General features: G+C 40.9%; 1 protein-coding gene across 2 annotated transcripts in view; it reads left to right on the top strand.

The window, feature by feature from the left end:
* Positions 1–5,073, top strand: part of UMAD1 (UBAP1-MVB12-associated (UMA) domain containing 1) — a 53,355-nt gene extending 48,282 nt beyond the window's left edge. For both annotated transcript variants that reach the window (XM_081345207.1, XM_081345208.1), the window contains exon 4: positions 3,975–5,073. In XM_081345207.1, coding sequence (XP_081201333.1) covers positions 3,975–4,229 — 255 coding nt within the window. In that variant the 3' untranslated portion in view covers positions 4,230–5,073. The remainder of the gene's footprint in view (positions 1–3,974) is intronic.
* Positions 5,074–19,086: the final 14,013 nt, after the last annotated feature.

Raw genomic sequence — 19,086 nt, 5'->3', positions numbered from 1 at the left:
TTTAATGTGAATGGAAAGGGAAAGAAGATACTGATATATTAATTATTCAGTGTTGTTATGATTGGTTAAGTGTACTGATATCAAGACAAATGTAATGGCAAGATTCATAGTAGTAATTTATCTGATTAATACATCCAATCTGTTAAGGTAAGGCAGTATGTTTAATTATCACTTACCTTGATATTTTCACTGCAGTAACTTCTAAATATACTACCGTAATTGCTAACTGGAAATAACCAGGTTATTGTAACCTGTTTCCAATTATCTCTGCTCATGCTATGAGTTCTGGCAGAGTGGACATGCTTAAGATCCCTTCTGTAAAGCAATGTCACCTAGCAGCAGATATGCCTCTTCTCTTGTAGCACTTGTTCTGTAGAACAACAACCCACCTGAGACTCAGATGGCCTGACCCTGTTGCTCTTTAAGGCCCCCAAAACCTGGTTCTTTTCCTGGACATTGGACCAGAACATCAGATGAGTCTATCCAAAAATAAAAGTTCTTCAATAAAATATGCAATAGTTGGCCTCTGTTATTGTTTTTCTTCTTAGGGTGTTTGATATGTTTTCTTTTTATAGTGCCTTCGTTTTTATGATTCTAACCAAGTAAAGCCTAGAGTCATTTTTGTGAAAAGTTATTTATGTTAATATAAAATAAATACATAAATCAGGATTAGAACTCTAAATCTTCTGATTTCTAGTGAAGTGATGTTTATTTTTATTTATTTATTTTATTATATTTATATACCGCCCTTTCCCGAAGGACTCAGGGCGGTTTACAGGGTGATTAAAACAAAAAATACAAAAGTTAAAAACAGTTTAAAAAATTATATCCGTCCCTGAACAAATAAAACCCCAGTTAAAATTAAAATTAAAATTCTCAGCCTGGGCCAGAGAGCTCGAAGAGCCAGGTCTTCAGGTCCCGGCGGAATGAACGGAGGTCGGGGGCAGTCTTAAGCTCTACTGGCAGCTGGTTCCAAAGGGCAAGCGCACCCACTGAGAAGGCCTTATCCCTGGGTGTTGTCCGCCGGCAATCTCTTACCGGCGGTACCCTGAGAAGACCCTCCCTGTGGGAGCGCACTGGACGAAGGGAGCTTGATGCCGGCAGCAAGTGTTCCCTCAGATAACCCGGACCCAAGCCATTTAGGGCTTTATAGGTCATCACCAGCACCTTGAATCTCACCCGGAGGGCAACCAGGAGCCAATGCAGCTCGCGGAGTAGAGGTGTTACATGGGAGCATCGGGAAACCCCCATCACAACTCGCGCGGCCGCATTCTGCACCAGCTGAAGCCTCCGAGTGGTCCTCAAGGGCAGCCCCATGTAGAGAGCATTGCAGTAGTCTAACCGGGAGGTCACAAATGCATGAGTGACTGTGCGTAGGGCATCTCGGTCCAGATAGGGTCGCAACTGGTGCACCAGGCGAACCTGGGCAAAAGCCCCCCTGGTCATGGCTCCTATATGGTCTTCAAAATTGAGTCGTGAATCCAGGAGGACGCCCAAGTTGCGAGCCCTATCAACGGGGGGTAACACCTCACCCCCCCATCATTAGAGGTGGAATAGTCTGGTTAGCCCGAGATGCTGATATGCACAGCCACTCAGTCTTGGCGGGATTGAGACGAAGCCTGTTTCTCCCCATCCAGACCTGGACCGCCTCCAGGCAACGGGACATCACGGTGAGGGCATTGCTGGGTTTGTTCGGGGTGGAAAGAAAAAGTTGGGTATCATCAGCGTACTGATGATACCCCACCCCAAAACCACGAATGATCTCACCCAGAGGCTTCATATAGATGTTGAACAGGAGGGGCGAGAGAACCAACCCCTGAGGAACTCCACTACATGTTAACCACTACATCATACTAGTTGTAACTTCTGGTTGTAGAATTATGTAGGCATAAATATAATAGATATTGGATAGTGAGCTTTTGTTATTTAAACAGATTAAATTTAATAAAGTGGATATAAATTATTCGTGATTGACATGAGCTTATTACCAATTCAAAATATGTAAACATTCAGATCAAAATATTATTTTATGGTCGAATTCCAAGTGCCGCGTAACAGAGTGAGAGCCTGTTACTCGTCCCAGCTTCTGCCAACCTAGCAGTTCAAAAGCACGTAAAAATGCAAGTAGAAAAATAGAGACCACTACGGTGGGAAGGTAACAGCGTTCCATGCGCCTTTGGCGTCTAGTCATGCCGGCGACATGACCATGGAGACGTCCTCGGACAAAGGCTGGCTCTTCGGCTTTGAAACGGAGATGAGCACCGGCCCCTATAGTTGGAAACGACTAGCACGCATGTGCGGGGGAACCTTTACCTTTACCTTTTTATATGTTAGTGAGGAAACAGAGGGAACAGATATAAATAAACAATGCCTGAATAATATTTTTCAGTCAATAGAGTACAAGAATATTTATAGACACAAATGCATAGACATAGAGGGTATTCTTCTGTTTATTAGGACAACAGGCATATTAGACCTTCTCAGAAATTGTGAGATTAGGGTTCCAGCTATATGATTAACTGTTCATCACACATTAAATATTTTACAAAAGAAGACTATTTGCTTAGATAAAATTATCAGAGATACTATTCTTAATTTATATAAGTATTAAACAACTGTAAAATGTTTTTAAAATTAAGAGTGGTCCCATATCATTAGAATCAAATTTGACTCAAAGGATATTCACTTTTTTATGATAAATTTAACATTTTATCTAATATAGATAGTATGCCCACATTGATTGGGTCAAACATATTATCAAGTAGTTAATAAGTCTTTGACAAAATGTACCTGCTTGCCTGGTCCTGCAGTTCCTCTTTGGGAACACTTTGTATATGCCTAGAAAAGTATTTATGTTATTTGTTAACTGATTATGAAAAGAACCACTATCATGATTAAACTGAATTCATTCATATTTTAATTGTTTCCTGCCGTGTAATAATAGTAATTTCTTTAAATGAAGGAACAATCTTGCCATCTCCATTTCCTTTCATTCAGTCTAACTCTCACAAATTTCTTATCCTCTTATTTCAACCAACTTATTATTCCTCTCTTTCAACTTCCTATTTTCTCTCTCCCTAACTTCAGACATTAGTGCTCACACTCTCCAGTCTTCTCCAATCCTGTTGAATTGCCATGACCAGTTTCTAATTGCTAATTGAAACTGAAAAATAAGCTACTCATTATTCTACTCTATTTCATTCCACTCACCAAAATGTCCATTATTCACAGAATGCTACTATACGTTCCCTGAACCAAAAAAAAATATCCCCAGAGAAATTTCAGCCTCAGAAATCTGTTACTAGCTTTAAAAACTGCCATTTGGAAAGACCTTTATAAATGTGCTTTAATGCCAGCATAGAATTGAATCATATTTTACCAGGAATCTTTAGATATTCTGTATTTTTAAATCAGAATCTCCTTAAAATGATGGTTCTCTGTAGACGATGTTATAAAAAAATATAACTACCGAATCACTTTAAATAAATTTGTTTTTTAACTGATATATTATGTTTCTTTTTCCAGCTATACTGTTCTCTGATGTTTTTCCTCAATATTCATAGAAGGTGCTCAATCTTGAAGTGAATTGGATATTAGTATTTAATATGTGCTCTACATAGGGCCTAATCATAGCATGTTTATGAACATTCTTACATCCAATTGTAAATGTTCTATAAAAAACTAAATATTTGTATCATTTCAAAGTTTACTTTAAAAGACAATATAAAAGTTAATGGAGGATATAATTACCAATTATTAAATATGATATTATGTATTACTACTAACAAGTAAATGTTATAGACCTTTCAATGCCATTTGTCAAAAAATATGAACATGAAGCATAATCCATTCATGTCCTGTTTGTGGTCTTCTCATAAGTATCTGGTTAGCCATTGTGAAACAAAATTGTAGACAAGAGAATCCGGGAAATGTTTCAATACAGAATATTTTTGTTCTTTCTCTCATTTTCTTAGGCAAATTCAGAAAACCAGTCAAAGTTGACTGAAGCAGACACTGAACGGGAGGCAAAGAAAAGTCAGAATATGGAAAACAGTTCTGTTTTGGAATTTCCAAATGATGTACCTTTTGCTCTTGCACCACATATTTTGGCAATGCAGGATACCTGTAATGATTTCTCAAGACAACTGATCTCCTGTCATGTTAATGACAATTTAGCACGATTTTGGTATGATTTTACACTTGAAAATTCAGTATTATGTGAATCTTAAAGATGGGTTACTTAATATAAAAATGTACCAAAATCACTTGTAATAAAATATGCTGGTATTGTCTGTCATGTAAATTGGTTGTTTGTATCTACCACTAGTCTAACAGAACATTATCATTTTCCGTCATGTCACGTTTCTTACATGACAATATAACAACAGCTAAGCCAAACATTATAAGTCAATTACAATAAATAGGCTATAATCTAAACTCAACGAAAATAATCATATAAACTTCCAGATAGCTTAGTACTTGCTTGATCACAGAAAAATGAATTAAATGTTATATCACATTGTAATTTACAAATAATCAACTTATACTATATTAATAAATTAGTTAATTTTATTACAGCATGTTTCATTGGGAAATTCACAACAAAATTTTAAAATCTAAATTTACACATTGTTAGTGCAGAATGAATTGATATCAAATATCTGAGGTTGACTTTGGAGTTTCATATTTCTTGGTACTGTAGTTTTTGGTTGGCTGTATTCTAGATTTCTATGTTCAGTTTTTCTATTGCAAGTTTTTGTTGCAACAGTATAGCTAAGCTATTACATTATGTCAGTCTGCCTGTCTGTGTACATACGATGGGTGCATAGGTATATATGCAGATGAGTACATAATATAGATGAGCATGTTTATAAGTGTATTTACAACAGTAAAATAAACATGGATATTTAAAATATATCACTATAGCTTTTCATGAAATACTGTATGCTACCCTTCTCTATCTTCATCTCCTTCTGTTACCTTATTTTGTCCATTGCTTTCATACAGTGAAGAACAATATACAAGATGTAAAAAGATGATATTGTGTAAAATATAATTATGTTTTTAAACCAATTAAATCTTAAACAGAACCATGTTGTCCAGTCTTTCTCTTGTATGATAAAGAAGCTAAGAATGCAAACATTTCTTCAAGCTAGCCTTTAATATTGGGTACCGTATTTTCCAGCGTATAAGATGACTTTTGAACCCCTGAAAATCTTCTCAAAAGTTGGGGGGTCGTCTTATACGCCGGGTCGTCTTATACGCCGGAAAAAAAAACAAATCAGTCGAGCGTATTTTCTTGCAAAGCCGGGCCGCCCCGTGCACCTGAGCTATCTCCGGCGCGGCTCCGGGACACGCCTGGGCGGGAGCGTCGGGCGGCTCTCCCCACGCGAAGCTTTGCAGGTAACTCGCGGGCTAGGGAGCGGCGCCCTCTGCACGCCCGCGGACCCGGAGCCGCGGCGGAGAGGCGCTTTTTCCCTTTCCCTTCATGGGGTGGTGGTGTGCGCCTCTCCAGGGACTGCTGGGTGGGCCGCGTGAAGCCGAGAGGCGCTTCCCGCGCAAGTGGCTCAGCAGAGGCGCTGGGAGAGGCCGGGGAGCGAGGCAGGCTGGCGGACAAAGGCGAGAGGGGCGTGCCTGTGCTGAAGGTTCTCCCGGAGCCTGGCCTGGGGCGGGGGCTAGGGAGCGGCGCCCTCTGCACGCCCGCGGACCCGGAGCCACGGCGGAGAGGCGCTTTTTCCCTTTCCCTTCATGGGGGGGTTGCGCCTCTCCAGGGACTGCTGGGTGGGCCGCGTGAAGCCGAGCGGTGCTTCCCGCGCGAGTGGCTCGGCAGAGGCGCTGGGAGAGGCCGGGGAGCGAGGCGGGCTGGCGGACAAAGGCAAGAGGGGCGTGCCTGTGCTGAAGTTTCTCCCGGAGCCTGGCCTGGGGCGGGGGCAGCGCCCCCTGGGCCTGCTTTCCCCCTCTGGCCCCGCTCCTCCCCTGTGCCTGCCGCTCTTCTCGGCCTGGCTTGGGGCTGCGGCTGCCGGCCCCTTGTTCCGGGAAGCCCCGCGAGGAACCATGTGGCTTTTTGCAGTTCTGAAGGTATAGGCTTAGCTTCCTGTTTGCCGGGGCCTTCCAGCAGCTGCAACATTCGAGCAAACTCGCATGGGGCAAAGAGGGAAGGAAGGAGACTTGGGGAGCCTAACTTTTGGGGACCAGCAACTTGGGAAAGCTGTAGCCTCAGGCTTCTTTCCGGACTCACCTGTCACCAGCACCGCTCTTCCCCCCGCGGGGATGCGCTTCCGCCGGGCGGTGCTGGCCGAGACGAGCCAGCAGGCAGCCGCCGTGAGCGCGGTGCTGAGGGGCAGCGGCAGGACGGCCTGGCCCAGCGCCTGCAGGACGGCCAGCAGCCCCACGCGCACGCGCAGCAGCAGCCACCGGCTCAGGAACAGGTCGGAGCGCAGGAGCCGCACCGCCAGGCTGCCCAGGAAAAGCAGCCACACCGAGAGGCTGCACGCCCAGGCCAGTTCCATGAGGGGCAGGGCGGGAAGCCGGCCGGGAAGAGGGACCGGGAGCCCGGGCCGAGCGCGCCTCGGCCGACAGTGAGAGGGAAGCGGCACGTGAGTTCTAAAAAAGAGGCTGCGGGCGGAGCTGCCCCGCCCTGTGCCGAATGGGAGACGTTCAAGGCCTGGGGGGGAAGCAGGAGGGGCGCCGGCCGTGGCGGCGTGGCGGCTGCCCTCCGGCGCTGCCTGCCACCCGGGAAACGCTGCACCTCAGGGGCCGGCAGAAGCGCAGGAGCAGCGGGAGGGCCGGCGGGTAAGTATTTTCCGGCGTATAAGACAAAACCTTCAAAATCTTCTTAAAAGTAGGGGGTCGTCTTATACGCCGGGTCGTCTTATACGCCGGAAAATACGGTATATAGTATTCTTTCCAAGAAGACATAGAATCTTTTCTGCAGTAATCCAGGCTTGATATGCCCAATATTCTTCACTGATAGATTCAATTTTTTGGAATATAATTTAAAACCACATTGAAATCGTAAATCCTTTCCCTAAATCATATTTACAAGGCTAAGAATTTTCTGTCTGTATGGGATGTGTCTAAATCATACATATCACCAAATTTGTTGTATTTCTGATATAAAAAAGTAGGCGACTCTTTTTAAATATTTATTGAGTCTAAAAAGACATTTTTACAAATTACTCTCCTTACATTTATAAGAAACATATTCCGTCGCGATCTGAAGACACTCTTATTTGAACAAGCCAGCCTGGCCTGATGGGGGATGGGTTGAGTTTTTATTGTCATTTTTAATATATGTATTTACTGTTTTTAGTTGGGCATATGTTTAATTTTTTTTAACTTTTGTATTTTTGTATTTTTTATATATCTGCCCTGTTCACCGCCCTGAGTCCTTCGGGAGAAGGGCGGTATATAAATAAAATTATTATTATTATTATTATTATTATTATTATTATTATTATTATTATTATTATTATTATTATTATTATTATTATTATTATTATTATTATTATTATAGATCTAAGATTATTACCTTGATAGAATTGGAAACTCCAGTTCTGTATTCTAAATTAATTACCAATATTTATTTTTGTAAAAATTTTCAATTATTAATCCGTTAAGGAATTTTTGATAAATTAAAAAACATAATTATGCAAGAGAATAAATTACAGCAAGCATGTACATCAGACATGTCAAACACAAGGCCCGGGGGCTGGATCTGGCCCGTGAAGTGGTTTCATGAGGCCCACAAAACCATCCTGGAAACAGTGGGGGAACGGCCCCCGCTACCTTGGCCCCGGCCCTGGCCAGCCAGGAGCCAATGTACAATTTTGTGGTGGCCATCTATGCTGAAGCGCATTCAGTCTTAGCTCCACAAGGCCATCTGGAAACAGCAAGGGACCGGCCCCTGCCATGTTGGCCCTGCCCCCTGGATGAACGCTGGGAAGGTGTCACCCTTTGTGAGGAATGAAGAAATGCACCATTTCCTGGAAGCGGCCAGCAAATGGCCCTTGCCTACTTTACATATCTGGCTTGGACTCTGGGGGAGGGGTTTCGGTAGGCAGTGGGGTGCTCTCACAGTGCCGAGAGGCTGAGCTGGGCGGCGTGAATCCAAAAAGAAGCACAATGCTGCCCAGCCTCCAGCCTGCCCGCTTTCGGCAGGCAGTGGGGCGCTCTCACAGCGCCAAGAGCTGAGCCGGGTGGCACAAATCTGATGAGAAGTGCATGCTGCCTAACCCCAGCCTGCCCGGTTTCAGCAGGCAGCAAGGTGCAAAGCCAGCTCAGCTGGGGGCTGGGCGGCATCACACTTCTCCAGATTTGCACTGCCTGGCTCAGCCTCTCGGTACTGTAAACAGAGCGCCCCTCTGCCTGCCGAAACTGGACAGGCTGGGGGCTGTGTGGCATTGCACTTCTTTTCGGATTTGTGCTGCCTGGCTTAGCCTCTCGGCACTGTGAGCAGAGCGCCTTGCTGCCTGCTGAAACCATGCAGGCTAGGCAGCATTGCACAGATAACGCCGACTCTCCCGCTGCTCATGGTGTCCCCTCCCCCAGAGCCCACCAAGCCAGATATGTGAAGTAGGCGAGGGCCATGTGCTGGCCACTTCCAGGCGATGGTGCATTTCTTCATTCCTACGAAGGGTGACACCTCCCCAGCTGCATTTCTTGCCTGTTTTTCTCCCTCCCTCCATCTCAAATATTTTCCCACCACTCTGTTCTTAGGAAGGAAGGAAGGAAGGAAGGAAGGAAGGAAGGAAGGAAGGAAGGAAGGAAGGAAGGAAGGAAGGAAGGAAGGAAGGAAGGAAGAGAGAGAGAGAGAGAGAAAGAGAGAAAGAAAGAAGAAAGAAAGAAGAAGAAAAGAAGAAAGAAAGAAAGAAAGGAAGGAAGGAAGGAAGGAAGGAAGGAAGGAAGGAAGGAAGGAAGGAAGGAAGGAAGGAAGGGAGAGTCTGAGGGAAGTCCTGCCTTAATCCTGCCCTGCTGCCATTTCACCATCCCCTTGCCCCCTCCTGGCCTATCCTGGGGGTCTCCCATCCTATTGCTAAGGAAGCTTTGGATACAAAGCCGGGTCTCCTCCCATGGAAAGGGAATGGGCCTCCCTCTGATTTGCCCTCGTACCTATCATAAGCAACCTGGCTAAGGAGAGCAAGCACAGCAGCAGCAGCCTTGAGGAGGAGGTAAGTGCAGCTGGGCACTCCTTGAGGAAGTGGGGCTGGGCTTGGTGCCATGGGTGCTTGAGGGCCAGGCTGAGCATTTGACCTCTGCTGCCTAGGGCTCCAGGTACCATCCAGCCCACCCCGCATGGCCTGAGAGGAAGAGTGAGGCTGCTCCAGTGGACCATGCCTTGGCACTTGCCCTGGTCCCATCTCCGTCTGCCAGAGACCCTCAGATCTGTCCCACTCCTGCCCAGGCCCCCAAAGCACCCTTGATGCAGATGATGTAGAGCTGGCTATGTTCACCCAATAGGCCATGCCCACTCCAGTCATGCTCACACAGGAAGCCACGCCCTCCCTGGCCACACCCACGTGGCCTTCCGAGATAGGGCGGGATATAAGTCCCATTAGTAAAATAAATAAAATAAATAAATAAAACCACAATGCTGATGCAGCCCTCAATGAAATTGAGTTTGACAACCCTGATGTACATTAGTGCAGGTTCGAGTCCCATCAGGCTCAAGGTTGACTCAGCCTTCCATCCTTCCGAGGTAGGTAAAATGAGGACCCAGATTGTTGGGGGCAATTAAGCTGACTTTGTAATAATGCCGCTTGGGGTGTGTGTGAAAGCCCTAACAAGCAGGCATATACATAGAATGAAGGCTACTGCTAAGCTTGTAAGCCGCCCTGAGTCTTCGGAGAAGGGCAGGATATAAATGGAATTAAAATTAAATTAAATTAAATTATAGCTGCACATTAAAAATCTCCATTTCATTGAAAAAAATGTGTTGTATCAAAATTTGCTAATCATACATGGTTCCTAATGATTTCAATAATATGGTCATAATATTATGGTTGCCCTGTCACCTTTTGTGTCCTAAATAAGCATACGACCAATAAAAATTACCATGGAGTATAGCAGTGATGCTAATTAATGGTTTCTAAATTATGCAGTTCAAATGAAGGGTTATCTATAGAGTGTACAAATAATGAAAAGTTATGAATGTAAAAGTATTTTAAAGGTGCTTAACAGAAGCATGAAATAAGATGAAATCTATATATTACAAAATATATTTGATCAGCATAACCTGTTTGAGAATTCTTATATTAGTTTATTGACTTGATTTCTCCAAAAGAGGCCCGATATTTTGTATTTTCTCTGGTATGAGAAAGTAAGAAAGTGATGGCCAAGGAGAGGGAGAAAAGAAAGAATGGCTAAGAGAAAATGTTCAGTCAAACATTGTCAAAATTAAAATATTATAATTATTAAGCTATAAATGAATTTTCAAAGACCCTGTGACTTAGAAAAAGCAATTAACTCCCCATCAAGCCCAACCTTTATATACATATCTTTATCATTTCTCCTTTCCTGGGATCCAGTAGATGGAAAATATATAGCTTTTTAAATTCTATGTATAAAAATAGATGCAATATCTAAAGAAAATCCTGCAAAATATTTGCAATTATTTACTAAATTTACAATCATTTTTCTAATTAAATCTGATTTTAAAAGATTGCTTGACTTTTGCAGCTCATATCTTTTTTTATTTCATGAATCAAGTAAATCTTTTATAAAACTTCATAAAATAGAAATGTAATTATTTTGCAAAAGCCAGATAACATATGCCTGTGGATTCAACAAAACTCTTTTTCTGTACATAGTTAATGATATTGGGGTTTTGCCTGGTAATGACTTGAAACTGGGCTTTCTCAGACATTACTGTGTTTCCCCGAAATAAGACCCTGTCTTATTATTTTATTTTAAATTTTTTTTGTCTCCAAGAGAGGCACCAAGTCTTATTTTCGGGGGGTGTCTTTTCCACTGTCACACCTCGCAGTGATGGCACTAACAGCCCTGGTCATCCGGACCAATTCTACGGTCAAAGGAAATGCCTCTACAGCTGAGAATGGAGTTCCAGATTGATGCATGAGGCGCTCCCTGGCCTGCATTTCGCTGTCAGAGGCCTTCGAGAAAGGCCTCTGCAGCCAAGAACTGAGCTATGGCTTGAATCTGTAGCTCATTTCTGATGGTGAAATGCAGGTCAGGTGGGTGCCACACAAGTGGGCCAGCGAGGCGAGGCAGGTGTCGATTCATGGGAGCCCTGGCTGCAACAGTAAGCAGGTGTGGGGCATATGGAGCAGCTCCACCCCCCACTCCCACCCTAGCTTGATTTTTAGGCGTGCACCTCGCCCCAAAACTAGGGCTTATTTTTGGGATAGGGGTTATATTAGCCCCCCCCAAAATCAAGCTAGGGCCTATTTTGGGGGTAGGTTTTACTTTCAGGAAAACACGGTACCTGTAGTTTGCGCCTGATACTCTAAATAGTTTTAGCCTTTATGAAAGCCTCAAAAATCTGTGTTTCATAATTCTAATAATTGCTAATAGTAATAAATTGTTTTTAATATGAGCATTGTGTATATTTTGTTTAAATGCATTTAAATTATTTCATTTCTACTGAGTCATTTTGAAATGTTAGTATAGAAATAAAAGAAAACTATAACAATAAATTTCATATATATTTTTTCTTTGTTGTTTTTTCATTTTTTTGTTAAAGCATTTTCTATATGTTTTTTTTCACTTTCTCTATATTTGTATATACATGTATATATCCCCATTCTATCATTTTCTGTTTGCTTTTTGTTATTATTAATTATGATAAACAATATTTTAGGACTATTAATATAGTATTAATAATAATAGCAATAGAAATAATAAATAGCAGGTCTATTTATAAATTTGTTCTCAAGGTAAAACAATATTTAACATAAACCAAGGCCGTACTGTTTTAGTTAAAGTAAAAACAATTTTGTTTTCAGTTTTTTTATCTATTTTAATGTTATAACTGTGCAACTCTAGATAGAAGACAATTTGTTTGTAATTGCTGTTCAAAACAGTTTAGAAATCTGCAGAAATCTGCCAGCTAATAATTTGATATCCTTAGTGGAAATTATGTATATCTTTCTTTTCATCATTCGTATGCAGTGCTTTTTTTGTAAAAGAAAAAGGTGCCGGAACTCACACTTGCCTACCCTACAAGGTTCCATCCAAAAAAGGTGCCGGAACTCCGTTCTGAGCGTTCTATGAGAAAAAAAGCCCTGTTCGTATGGCAGATAAGAAGGCATTGTAAACAGACCAGTTATCCATACTTGGAAACAGGGTGAAAGAATGTAGACCTGGCCCTGGGATGGGAAAGGAATGAGCAAACTAATATGAAGAAACATTTAAATTTAATACTGAGAGAAAAAAAAGTATAAGATAATTTTTTTAAAAAAAAAACCTCTTCCTTGCTTTTATTTAATATTGGGTAGAAAACTCTTGACAGACTTTCAAGATTCTGTTATTCCACTGGAAAAAAACTATTGCTAAAATCCATGCTATGCCACTTTCTAGGGCTGGTCTTATCTATTTTCAAGGCTGGCACTGGAGAATGATAAATTATTTCGGTATGGTTGTTTCTGATTTCTGGTTTGTAAAAGGGAAGATAAATATATGACTTGAGAATCATTTAGCATATATACTATATAGAAGCATATAGCATAAAAACTCTCATATTCTGATTATATGTAAACCATGACATTCTAAAGCAGTGTTTCTCAACCTTGTTAGCCTGAAGATGTGTGGACTTCAATTCTTAGAATTCCCATCAGCCATGCAGGGGAATATCAACATATCTTCAAGCAGCCAAGTTGGAGAAATAACATGTATGATTTGCTCTTCAAATAATATTAAAGGCTCAGATATCAATCTAATTCTGGGCAATAGCTGCAGCACAATGCTGAGCCCCCAAGACTGGGATAAAATAAGTTCTGGAGATAAAAATCTAAGATAAAGGATTGTTTGAGGTCACTCAGTACATAACACATAAATCACAAGATTTAAAATTTATTTGCATTAATATGCAAAATAGGCATATTAGGAAAAAAGGCAAAATCTTGTTGAAGAACATTTGCCAATTTAAATATGTGTCCTCTCACTAAAAGCAATAAAATTTAGCATGTAAATATATGTATATCTTTTCCACTTAATTATGATGCTCTATGATGCTCTACCTTTGGTTCCTTTGAAAAGCTATTTATTGTAAGAGTCTCATAGTGAAGCAATATTAATACGTCATTCTCAAATTGTGTGGGAATGGCATAGTAGTTTCATATTGCTACCTATAATTTGCATTTAAGATTTTAGATATGACTTTTTTGTTAAAATGGTCTTATTCTTTTATTATAATTTTTAAAATTCCATCAATTTTCAGAAAACATATTTTGTGTTATGAATATAATTAGTTTTGTTAATATAGTTAATGCTAAGGAGACGCCTACAGCACTGCTGGTGCATGTCAGGATACAAACCCAATCAAACAAAGCCATAATCTCTATTGTGGTCTATCTTGTGGCAGTAGGGGCAACAAAATTTCACTATTTCTCCATCTTTATTGCATTGCAAGTAGCCTCATGCCAAGTTAACCAGATCAGATATTTGGCATATTCCTCACAGCAGCACTGCAGATGAACTTCAGAGCCAGTCTAAAATTCATCTGCAGGGTTGCTATGAGGAATATGCTAGGTATCTGGCAGATAAAATTCCCCAGATCTTTTAGTCTTGGAACAGGTCCTGGGGAGGCTTTGAGGGCTGGGCTGGTATAGTTAACAAGGGGGTGTGGTTGATCCTGTTGGGGTGGAGAAAGTGGACATGTCTGCCCTAGCTGGTTAAGGCTGCCTGGGAGGGGACGTGATTGGATCATGCTGGTGGCTAATTCTTCCTTGAGAGAGGGAAACCCTTAAACTCTCCACAAGAGGCCATCATTGGACTTAACCATTCTGGACAATGCAGAATAGCTTTCAGTCTGCTTAAACCAATCAAGAGTGAGTAGCTTTGGATTATTGGATCTTCTTTGATTCTGAATAGAATGTTGTATCTCAGATGTGCAATATTAGGGTCCTCTTGGGCTGATGGTTTTGCTCAAAAAGCATGTAGAAGCCATGGTTAGGAGAGCCTTTGCCTAACTTTGTACTGTGTGTCAGTTGCAGCTCTTCCTGACTGGAAAGCCTCTCATGGCCATTCATGATTTCCCTATTGGACTGTTGCAACATGCTGTACATAGGATTGCCCTGAAGGACATTCAAAAGTCCAACTGTACAGAACATGATAGCATGAGCAGTTAAAGGAACCACTTCTTTGGCATAAGAGACACCACTGGTCCATGAGCTGCTCTGGCTGCCAATTTGCTTGCAGGTACAATTCAAGGTGCTGATAGCTACTCGTGGAGCTGGATTAATTACAGCACCATCTCTTCATGGTTGTTCTCCCTATGCTATCTGATTGGGCAAGAGGGGAATGCTGCAAATACTGTTAGCCAAAGAGTATTGGCTGTCAGGGATCAGTAGATCAGCCTTTTCTGAAATGGCACCCATCTCTGGAGCATCTTCCCTCCAGAGATTAAATTGACTGCAACCCTGCTAGCTTTTGTATGGCCTTGAAGACCTGGTTCTGTGTTTGACCCTGGAACCCAGGATGTATCACGGAGCCTGTTTCCTGATTGGGCTGAAGGCTTTTTATGATTCTTTAGCTGCTGCATGTTTTATTTATCATTTTATTTTTATAGTTATGTATATTTGGATTTGTTTTAATATTGTGAGCCGCTAAGAATCATGTAGTCAGATGGGCAATTGTATAAATCAGTTTACCTCATTAATTAATAATATTGATCATTTTTTTTTATTTTAATTCCATTTATATCCCGCCCTTCTCCGAAGACTCAGGGTGGCTTACAAGCTTAGCAGTAGCCTTCATTCTATGTATATGCCTGCTTGTTAGGGTTTTCACACACACCCCAAGCGGCATTATTACAAAGTCAGCTTACTGCCCCCAACAATCTGGGTCCTCATTTTGAAGCTCATATTTTCCAGAGCAATTAGAGGACAGATATAACATGTATAGGAAAAAACTGGATTTTTAATAGGCCGAATACTGTATTTATAAGGGAACCTGCATATATATTGCCAAGATTTTGTCAGAAAAAAATCATATAAGATTCAAATCTGAACTATTGTGTTTAATATTTTAATAGCAAGCTAATATTAACCAGGAATAGGCTCTTGCTTTTCATTGCTATACAAGTAGTCCCCCTGAGCCCAAAACTTCTATTGCTAAGCAAGACAATTGTTAAGTGAATCAGTGCAGTTAAATTAATAACACAGTTGTTAAGTGATTCTGGCTTCCTGAAAGACTTTGCTTATTAAAAGGTCTCAAAAAGTGATCACATGACTCCAGGACACTGCAGTCGTCATAAATATCAGCCAGTTGCCAAGCATCTGAATTTTTATTACATGACCATGGGTATGTGCAACATCATAAGTGTGAACGAAGTTATAAGTCACTTATTTCAGTGCCATTATAACTTTGAGTGGTCAATAAATGAACTGTTGTAAGTCGAGGACTACCTGTATAAAGTTTATGTCTTTAGATATATATTATTAGACTTTATAGTAAAGGTAAAGGTTCCCCCGCACATGCGTGCTAGTCGTTTCCGACTCTAGGGGCCGGTGCTCATCTCCGTTTCATAGCCGAAGAGCCAGCGTTTGTCCGAGGACGTCTCCGTGGTCATGTGGCCGGCATGACTAGACGCCAAAGGCGCACGGAATGCTGTTACCTTCCCACCATAGTGGTCCCTATTTTTCTACTTGCATTTTTACGTGCTTTCGAACTGCTAGGTGGGCAGAAGCTGGGACGAGTAACAGGCGCTCACTCTGTTACGCGGCACTCGGGATTCGACCCGCCAAACTGCCGACCTTCTGATCGACAAGCTCAGCGTCCTAACCCACTGAGCCACCGCGTCCCTATTTAGACTTTATAGCCAAGTCTAAAATATTTAATAAATTCAGAACCCTTATAACATTTCAACCTGGAAATATGTGCCCCCTCTTCATCAACTCTTAAATAATAAGATTGCTATACAGAAACTAAAGCTCCTGAACAATACTTGAGACTAGCTTTACAAATTAAGATCAGGATTGACCTTTGGTACATGTCTGTGTCTGCATGTATATAGCTGGATTGACACTAATGAAGATATATATATGTGTATACCTGGGTCTGAAAGATTTGAATATTACTTGTTAACCCCTTATCTAGGGTAGAAGTTTGTTTTGGGATGTTTTGCACCTCATTTGCCATTGTATCTTGATAAAACTGGGAAAAAATGGGGGACACAAGAAACAGAATGCAGTACAGTACCTTTTTAGTGTTCACTGAATAAATATTACATGTTTTACACCTCCTTCAGCAGTTCATCTGCAAGAACCTCAAAAGCCTAGACTGCATGACTCGCCATGCAGTCAGGTTTCTGCAGCTGCCAGCAGTACTGTCTCAGGGATGGAACAGATTTGCTAGGGAAGAGTACAACTAACAAGATAGAAAACCTAAAGATGAAAGGGAGAGTTCTAGAATGTGAGATGTACTAGATAAAGAAGTATAAGAAATGGAAATTCCACCTTCCCTCTCTGTGTCTTTGGACAAGACAGAGGAGGACTGGAAACCTGTAACAAGAGGAGATTTTGTCTGCTCTAAATGAAGAAGAAATAGAAACTGAAAGAGCAATACTCATAACCTGTCAGGTTTTCTGCCAGCTGATCATACAAAAATAAAAAGGTGCAAGAATATATTTCAAAGGGTACAAGAATCAGATAAATAAACGTATTGTTGAATAACTATGAAGCCATTGCTATATATCATATGTGAGCCCTATTAGAATGAAATCAAGGTTCAAAATTATATATCTCTTTTTCCATGCAACTGATGCAGTTGGGTTAGATGCCCTTCTCTTTTGAACAAGAGGATATTTATTTATTGCTGCCCAACTCCATAGCAACTCTGGGGTTTTCATCTGTCTCTTTTGTTTTGTTAATAGACAGATCTGATGTCAGATTGGCTTGTTGTTTTAAATAGAATTAGCTCTCACATAACCAGAAAGAGGGAGGAGCAGAATAATTTAATAATTCCAGGAAGAAAGTAATAATTTAATAACTCAGAGGGAGAAGGGAAGGAGAAAATAGGGAAGGAGATAATACAAAGGCTGAACTGATAAAATGGGAACTAACAGTTTCCGTGTTAGAGAGAAATGTTACCTAAATATATGAACTGCTACCAGGCAAAATGCTAAGTATTTGTATTACTGCAATATGAAATCCTGTTTTGAGTTTGCTGTTTCACTATCGTTCTCTCTGCTGGATAGTTCTGGAGCTATGTGAATTGAAACTGATTTCTGGGTGCAATTCAAGTTGCTGACTGAAACATTTGATATTCTATGTGGCTCCAGACTTGGTTATCTTAAGTGCTACCTTCTGTATCCATTTGCCTGCTTGATCAGATTGAAAAGATTCAACACCTCACCAAGTGTCTTTCAAGTGCTGCCTCATGCTGTGGAACCTCTTTACTACGGAGATCCAGACATTCCTTCAGGATTTCAGGACAGCAGTTACGAAATCTGGTCCTTAAGGAAGGCATGTGCTGGATGTATTTTTCTATTAATCCTCTATGATGCCATTGAGGTTTTTATGGGTTTATTTTTATTTATTTATTTTTTATTGAAAAGTTTTACAGTACATTTTATTTTTAACAAAACAAAACAAAACCCCTCCCAACCTCCTCCCCTCTTCCCAACCCTCCCCAACACCTCCCTCCCTCCCCCTCCCCCCTCCCCGACTTCCCAGAGCTAAATACAAGGTATAACAGTAAAAACAATCATAATCTACCATATGCAAACAACAATAACTATTAAATCTGTCGCACTTTAACTCTTATAAGATAACTACAAGCAATATAAATATCACATCAATACTTATTCAAATGCTAAGTGAAACCTTTTAGTCCCATATTTATTCTGGATGTAATCAATCCATTTTTTCCACTCCACAATATATCTCTGTTGCGAATGATCTTTCAAGTACGCTGAGATCTTTGCCATTTCCACCAGGTTGGAAACTTTTAAAGTCCATTCTTCCAAATTTTAATCCAAAATGCTTTAACCTTTTTACAGGTCCACCATATATGAAAATACGTTGCATCTTCACCACCACACCTCCAACATTTAGGCTGACAGTTCGGATACATACTTGCTAGTTTTTTAGGATCTAAATGCCACCTATAAAACATTTTATAAAAGTTCTCTCTTAAATTTTGAGCTTGCGTAAATTTTACATTTCTCACCCAAATCTTTTCCCAAGTATCCATTGTAATAACTTCTTGAAAATTCTGAGCCCACTTTATCATACAGTCTTTAACAAGTTCTGTCTCTGAATCAATTTCTATCAGTGCAAGATATATCCGTTTGATATGTGCTTGACCTTGATCTCTAATTTGCTTTACCAAATTTTCATCAGTCATTGAAAAACCAATTTTCTGATCTTCTTTCCACCTGGCCTGTAATTGCCCATACTGAAACCAAGTTTGAACAATCTTTCCTTCTCGTAAGATATTATACGGCTTCAAATACCATACATTCCTTTCCAAACTTAGAATTTCCTTATATGTAGTCACATCATGTTTAAACCCAACACTTATGATTTCTATTGCATGTTTCGGTATTGCCCATAAAGGTATCTTATAATTTAGCTTATGTCTATACTTTTTCCAAACTCGCAACAGAGCATGTCTTAAAATATGCACCTTGAACGCATTATCCACCTTCTTATCATACAATAGGTATGCATGCCAACCAAATAGCAAATCATGACCTTCAAGATTTAATAATCTCACTTGTGTTAAATTAATCCAATCACTTATCGCTGACAAAGCAGCAGCTTCATAGTATAGTTTAAAATTAGGCATTTTAAGACCACCTCTCTCACCACCTCTTATTGAAGGGTTTTTTTTAATGATGATTGTCAGACATTCATGGGCTTTGTAGTATCATATAGATTTAGTAATTAAAAAATTTGGAAAGGC

Source organism: Vipera berus (assembly GCF_964194415.1).
Source record: "Vipera berus genome assembly, chromosome: Z".
NCBI lineage: Eukaryota > Metazoa > Chordata > Lepidosauria > Squamata > Viperidae > Vipera > Vipera berus.
This window is presented reverse-complemented; position numbering and strand designations above follow the sequence as displayed.